We start from the raw sequence: 7,414 nt of genomic DNA, 5'->3' as shown, positions 1-7,414 counted from the left end.
TATCTACATCCCTCAGGTAAAGAAAATAAGTGTTACACGGAAACCCACAAAGGGTACCAATGAAATTCGGAAAAAACAAATGATCATTGTACAAAAACAGAACACAAGCTTTTTTCACTTCTGTGTAACATCGCTAATAATTGTGTATCTTATCTTCATGTATGATAAGCAAAGGAGTTGCAACTCAAAACCACTATTTACGCCAATAATTATTAGAACTGTACAAATAGTGTAGCATTTTGATTTTTTGTGTTGGACCATCATAGAAAGTTTTTCTGATGATAGAAGGACCTTAAAAGGTTCTCCAAATCATTAATGATGTACTTCCTTAAGTTAAAGTATGTCCTCCCTCTCATTTTGTGTATGCAATAGATCTCTTGTCTTCTTGTACAGTTGGAGCTCCTCCAAAGCATCTGACGCAGTTTTCTTGGAGGGAAAGAAGGGACCTGAAGATGCTTTTTTTTTATATTCTCTGGCCATTCCTCTGGGGCTTATAGCGCTTCCTCTTTTAGAATCCAACTCTACCGAGAGATCAAGCCAAGATGAGCGTCTCAGAGGTTGGGCAGATTTGAACGCTCGAATTAAAGCACCTACAGCAGCATCCTGAGATTGTTGTGAAGACCCTGAAGTTGAGGACTCAAAAACCTTTCCCTTGGTTCCAAGAAGATGTCTAGATCCACTGCCCAAAATCCTGAATCATAAGTCGACTATATTTCTAAATAAACAGTCTATGAAAATATCAAAATCTATACCTGGAACAGTTTTCTTCCATATCCATGTCATCCACTGCAAAGGGACATGAAAAATCCTCGTCTTCCACATCATTACCAAGCACAGCTTTGCTTGATGACATTAATAAAGTTGTTTGTGATAAACCAGTTATGGGGTTCTCAGGTGGAAAGTCGGGCTGATTTCCTTCACTGCTCCAAACCTATGATTTCATAATTTCAATGAATCACTATGCAGCATGACCAAACTCGCAATCGGGCACAATTTTTAACATGCTAAATCCCCAGCAAGAATCCAGATAAAAATATTCAAGAGAATTTTTTTTAAAACTGTAAGTGTGGAACAATGTTCAGAGGCTTAGGATTCCATTTCCTGGGGTTTGAAATACCCTTGGCATATTTGGCGAACATGAATTATGTTAACTGGAATCTGATGCATTATGTCCTCTTGCCACAAGTAGATCAGTAAAATATTGAGGTTTCATTCTGTACTAAAACACTGCATGATGATACTTAAGTTCTTGTTGGTCGATGTGACAGCTTGTGAACCCTTGTTATTCTGTGACTACAAATAACCCCGATCATCTATCTTTCCAAATGAAATGCTCAGCCGTGCTCTTTTGGCCACTTTATAGTCATCTGAGCGAACTGCAAGCTTTCCATTAATAGATTTTGTTAAGTAAATTAATCTTTTCAACCCCTGAGTGGAAGCACGAAATTGATGAATCTGATTCGTATACTCTAAGTTTGCTAAGTCAGATGCACCATGTGTTCCAATCATGAGTTTGTAAATTCCATAAATTATATATAAAGATTTTGAGAGAAATTTTCTACACTGCAAAGCCTCAGCATGGCCTAATGGTCGGATTTGTGTGTCTGTATTAGAGAGCTTCTTGGGAATCTGCATTGGAAACTTCCTCTAGCAGGTAAAAATTATGTGCAACTCTACTTCATGAGAAATATCACAACATTTGGAACATGAAAGTTGCATAAAGATCACACGGTCTTCTGATCTTCCTCAGAGAAGGCTTTGCTTTGTTAAATGCAGCCATTTCACAGTACTTTAAATGATTGAGAGAGAGTAGAGTTCTACATATTGTTTGAGAATGTGTGACAAAAATTCTACCATTAAATCAGTGGGCAACTCTTCATCACCAAAAGCCTTTCTGCTTCATAGTGTATGGCCCATGACACCCTCCGACCTTGACCTAGTTTGCAATAAAACTTATAAAGCACCTCAACATCATCCTTCATTCGCATGCTTGTGCGGGTATCAAGGTACAGGCATATCACCTTTACATGGTATATAGAGAGATACATAATATGTTTAACATGAACATTGTTTATTATAGTTCTCAGATGATAGATTAATGATCTAGAAACATCCAACTTTGATCTTCAATACAAGTTTTCATTAATTCTGAGTACAGGCACATTGAGCAAATTCACACTGATTGTGTGCAAATTTCAAGGAATTGGAGAAATCTGAAACACGTAAAGAATGATTGAAGAAATTCACCAAAAATCTGAGTGAAATCTTGGGGCAAGCAACTGATGAGTCCTAGCCAAAAATTGAAGAAACTGACCAAAATATTGTAAAAATAGCACTTCATAGTATATACAAAATAAGGAACACATTATTTGACCAAATATACTGCACATGACAAGGGCCAGAGGGAATAAGACCCTAGGTTGCTATTTCTGCAATGGAAACCCATGAGACGACTATTATTATGAAGGGATTTGTGATAACATGCAGTATTGCACAATGCAAACTCTGTGAAATAGAAAATTTGTTCATTTTAACTATTTTGTGGGTTTTCTGCTCGTTTTACTATTTATTGGGTTTCTATTTATGTCTCCCCTTTGAAGAGGCTTGGTACTTGAGCTTCAACAAAAAGAGAAATCCATATCGCTAGCTAGACTGGCCTCCTCATTGAATCCCCCATTGGTATAGCATAAAATCCCCAAACAAAAGATATTAAAGCTCAGCAAACGTGGTATTCCAACTAGGAATGGGCCCGGGTTCGGCTCAAACCGAACCGAACAGTTAAGCCATGGTTTAACGGTTTATTGGTTTCAAAAAAAATTAACGGTTGGTTTGGTTTGGATTATAAATAAACAGTTCGGTTCCAAAACTCAAGTTTATCGGTTTATAGGTTTAAGTGGTTTGATTTATAGGTTTATGGGTTTTTCGTAAATGTTTTTTCTCCTTAATGCTTTAATTAATGTTTTTTTATTGATTTAATTAATTTAACTTAAATGCTGATTTAATTTAATTGTTTAATTAATGTATTTTTGTTGATTTAATTAATTTAACTTAATGTAATTTTTTTATTTAGTTTTTTAATTAGTTTGACTTAAGTGGTTAGGTTTAAATATTCTATTTAATGGTTCAGTTTGGTTTCAACTTTTCCATAAATGGTTTGGTTTACCTTTTATTTAAATGGTTTGGTTTAAATGGCTGAGAGTTCCTAAATGGTTCGGTTTGGGTTTTGTTTTATATAAATGGTTCAGTTCGGTTTTAAGGCAAAGAAACCGAACCAAACCGCAACCAAATCGGGCCCATTGCTAACTCCGACCTCAAGAAGTAACTATAAGACCATTAAGGAGATCAAATGTGAATCCTACATTACCAATGCCGCCATTAGTTTCTTATAGGATCATCCTCCATGGACTATGGATGAGAAGATACTAATCATTGTACACATTGTAGTAAAGTTCATGATTAGTGTGTGCGAACCATAGGGGTTATGAATGAGGTGAGAGACAGAGACCAAAAAATGAAATAGATAGATTGAGAGGAATTGGGAGTGAATAAATATGTAGTGTTTGAAACTCAATGATGGCTTAGATTATTAATAGCTATATAAGCACAATATAGATTAGTGAAACCCTAACCCTAAATATTCAAAACCTCAAATACAACATACAATAGTAGAGTTTATAGCCCTTCTTGAACCGGTTGATCGATTTCCCTTTTTCTTCCCCCCTTACAATTGGCTTGAGAGTCTATATATACCTCTCAAATGACTCTTTCCATGTAATTCACATTCTGCCAAATATACATACTGCCACATGGGGTGTGTGTGTGTAAAGTACTAAAGAATTTAGGGTCTATTGATCTTTCAATAGACTTTACGAGGATGCAAATGTGGATGTATCATACACATTCAATGTCCAATGCTTGTTTCACACATTTGAGAGTTAAACTTTGCACCTATAGAGCTAAACCATCTTCAAGTCAAATAGCTGTTCTTTTAATTAGAATTTCTATTCGTGAAGTAAATAATTCACGATAACGTACAACAACTAGTGAGGACCAATTTGGGATGATGCTCATAAAGTCTTTCTTGGATTTATTAATTAAATGAGTTTAGTTTTCTTATCTTTGTGGATGCTTCTAACCCACTTTCAGCCTCAACAAAAGTTTACCATATTATTTAATTAGATAGATAGATGTACGTATGTATATGTATAGGTAAATATAAAAACACATATTATGCATTCAATATGCATATGTAGATCGATACATAGAAACATGCATCTGATACATATGATGTCCAGTAAAGATGCATACCTGCTGAGCATCATCATTCATCATATAGAGCTGCATAGATGATTCAAATGAACTCAACTGATCCGAACGAGGATACAATTTTCCTGAATATCTAGGACTTCCAGATGAACTTCTGAGTGATGGTCCAAGTTTCCGAGCACTAGGTGAAAGAGGAGGGAGCAGATTTCTACTGCGTTGGTGAGCATCCCCTACAAGCAGCTTGGTGCCTCTAGAATGAGATATTTTTGGTATGATTACTGGGGCACAAACCGGATAAGACGGAGGTGAAGGAGAAGGAGAAGGAGAAAAAGAGGGTATTGCACAGTTGTCTATGCTTACAGGTTGTGAGGGAGACCCATGCTTGTCAATGATTGCTGGTTGAATGCAATCTGCATGTGACAATGGAACAAAAAGATTGAATGGGTAAATCAGATGCACAAGACTATGATGAAGCCTGATTGTAAGGGATCAATGGTAGAATGCAATGAAAGAAAAGCATGACTTACTTAGGTAGGAGGGTGAAGATGGTGGAAGAAGTACTGGTTGCACTTGGTTTATTCTTCCACTCCAACTGTGCCGCCTCCCAAGAAGGAGATCTGGAGGTGGTGAGTTCCGCAGTGATGAAGGGACAGACACCAGGCGTATCCCTCGATTGATGGGCATACCACCAGATGGTAGGGATCGTGGGTCTCCTGTAAATCTTTTCAAGGGATCAGTAGTTGGGCTGCCAACATAATCTGGGATTATGCGAGGAAGAATTGAAGGTACAACTTCGAGGGCAACAACAGAAGTATTCTGCTGATACGCAACAGATAAACACATTCGGCCATATAACGTCTCCACCGGGGCAAAACTATACAGTGGCATGTCCCTGTCCCCATACCCAGAAAAAGGTAGCACTGAAGCTAAAACTCTGTACGTGAGTGAGAAGTTACAGCAGTTCGAAGGCGAGTTTGCAAGCCTGAATAATCGATATGTGGGCAAAAGCCTGCATTTGCTGTACAGAGAACGAAGCATTATCACGGTTCTTTTATATACAGCTGGCACTTCTGTTACATATATGGGTAGTGGATTCACTCCTATACCTCTGGCAGAACTTTCACCTATTTGAATTTCAGGTTTTTGTGACCTTATTTCTGACCCTGCCTCCTTGTCATTCTGGGATTCAGTTGCTCCAATTTTGCTTGCTTTTTTCATGTTATGTACATCCCCTGTCTTAGATACAAGATCAGAACTTGATGTGTAACCCTTCTTACGCTGCTCAAACTGCACTGTCCACCTTTCTAATACATTCCCTTCATCTGCAATGCCCAAATCTTCAACTGTGTCTTTCAATGGGGCGGTGTTCTGAACCCAAGATTGATCCTGTGACACAGTTCTCGCTGAAAGTGAGCTTTTTTCCATGGATTTTGGTTGATCCAGTAATATATCTACAATCATAGGATCAGAGAAGCTTCTCCGCCATGGCTCAAAGTTCTGTAGAGCAGCTGTACAGTCTCCAAGAGCAAGGTTGAACCATCTATCTCTAGTTTTCGGTCCCGAGGAGGAAGAGGAAGAAAATGAACCAGCATAATCACTTTCTGAACACAGAGCAGGTATCCTAGATTCCAAAATGATGTGCAAACTTTTTGCAAAAAATTCTACCACAATCTGCTCTATCTTTGATCTATCCGCTGGCAATGCCATACTGGTTCAATCTGATACCAAGCTATTGTATTCCGACATGTTCTAAATAAGATTAAATGTCAACCATGTTGTTCCAAAAAGATGTAAGTGCTTTATTAAATAAATATGTGTTGATCATCATATTGTTCTCAATATGCGAACTTACACGTCTCGAAAAGACAAGGCTCACTCAGGCCATTGAATTTCAAAGGGACAACAAGCAATGTTGCAAGATATGCTGAAGATGAGAAAGAAAAAGATAGGCACTTACCTCTTCTTTGCCAGTTATTTATGGGCTTGTTGGAAGCATTTTGGATGACAAAAGAAGCCCGTCTACATAAGAAGGCTATGCGATCTCAATCCTTGGCATATGGCATCACATTATCATCACCATCATGCCACATCATCATCAATGATGTGAACATATAAAGATCACGTTGACAGCCAACAAGGTAGGCAATCTTCGGTCGGAGATGTATATTGGACCCATATAAGAGAGGGTAAGATGTGATCGGGCTTGAAGAAAACAGAAAGACGAAAACATCACGACTGACACTCGCTATCTATCTACCCTATCTATCTCTGTCTCTCTACGTTCTGTTCTCTTTCTGCTTCTGAAATCGAAACTTGGAACCTATCTGGTTTTCCTTGTAAGAAGAAGGAAGCCATGGCGATTTGACAGAAAAAAGAATTGAATCCGCCGCTCCCGTTCGCGCCTGTGGCGTGAGGAATGATGCCTCCTGTTATTATGCTACTCTCTGTCTTTGTCTCTGTGTCTGTGTCTGTCTCTTCTATCTTTGTCTTCTCTGCGTGTGGCTGTGTGCGGGTGTTTTTGTTGTTGGAACACTTTTCGACCCTTTAGTTGCGTTCTAAAGAACACAAAATATGAAGGAATCGGTAATCAACCTACGTGTATACGTATGTATGTATGTATGTATGTATCAGTATGTATATTATGTACATATGTAATTGCCAAAAACAAAATTCAAATATGTACATACATACATCACTAGAGTTTATTCAGAGCCTAGAGGCTAAGAAAGAAGGTTAGCATTATTATGATTATTCCAAGCGTGTGGGCATGGCAAATTTATCTTCATCATTCGAATTTCACATTATATGATTATGATACCACATTGACGTGCATCACCTCTTCCTCATGTGTTGTTATTTAAGCAAATATATGCTCTTTTCGAGTTTGACTAAGGGCATTTGGGATCGTTGACATGTTCTACGCAATGAAAGTTGGGGGTAGTTTTGGCCAACAAGTTCACTCAATGGTGTGTGTGCAGGAGTGACATGGGCCACCAATGGCATACTGACTGACAACCTAAGTACATACTACATTGCACCATATTTCACAACCAACTTTCGTCAGTGGGTGGCATATTAGGTTTATCATGACGAGAGCCTAACATGCCTAGATGTGGTCCATGTTGAGGACCTGGTCACCGAAGTGCTG

General features: G+C 38.2%; 1 protein-coding gene across 3 annotated transcripts; it reads right to left on the bottom strand.

The window, feature by feature from the left end:
- Window positions 1-86: 86 nt before the first annotated feature.
- On the bottom strand, window positions 87-6,754 carry LOC147866929 (autophagy-related protein 13a-like). Of its 3 annotated transcripts, none has more exons than XM_087339692.1 (5): window positions 6,224-6,754; window positions 4,794-6,122; window positions 4,309-4,676; window positions 753-931; window positions 87-679 (listed from the first exon to the last, which is right to left on the bottom strand). In XM_087339692.1, exons 2-5 carry the CDS (start codon window positions 5,971-5,973, stop codon window positions 334-336), a joined length of 2,073 nt encoding a protein of 690 aa, XP_087195818.1. In that variant the 5' UTR covers window positions 5,974-6,122; window positions 6,224-6,754; the 3' UTR covers window positions 87-333. The 3 variants fall into 3 exon arrangements, with proteins under 3 accessions (XP_087195818.1, XP_087195817.1, XP_087195819.1); XM_087339691.1 differs by having other exon boundaries at window positions 4,794-6,015; XM_087339693.1 differs by having other exon boundaries at window positions 4,794-5,995.
- Window positions 6,755-7,414: the final 660 nt, after the last annotated feature.

Source organism: Azolla caroliniana, unplaced genomic scaffold (assembly GCF_043228905.1).
Source record: "Azolla caroliniana isolate FFs.n. ecotype wild unplaced genomic scaffold, voAzoCaro1.0.p SCAF_2, whole genome shotgun sequence".
Taxonomy (NCBI): domain Eukaryota; kingdom Viridiplantae; phylum Streptophyta; class Polypodiopsida; order Salviniales; family Salviniaceae; genus Azolla; species Azolla caroliniana.
This window is presented reverse-complemented; position numbering and strand designations above follow the sequence as displayed.

Excerpts from the sequence above, each read along its gene's own strand:
- LOC147866929 (XM_087339692.1), bottom strand. The coding sequence starts at position 5,973 with ATGGCATTGCCAGCGGATAGATCAAAGATAGAGCAGATTGTGGTAGAA. Across the intron at positions 932-4,308 it reads TGAATGATGATGCTCAGCAG|GTTTGGAGCAGTGAAGGAAA; the intron begins GTATGCATCTTT and ends ATGAAATCATAG. Across the intron at positions 680-752 it reads ATGGAAGAAAACTGTTCCAG|TGGATCTAGACATCTTCTTG; the intron begins GTATAGATTTTG and ends GATTTTGGGCAG.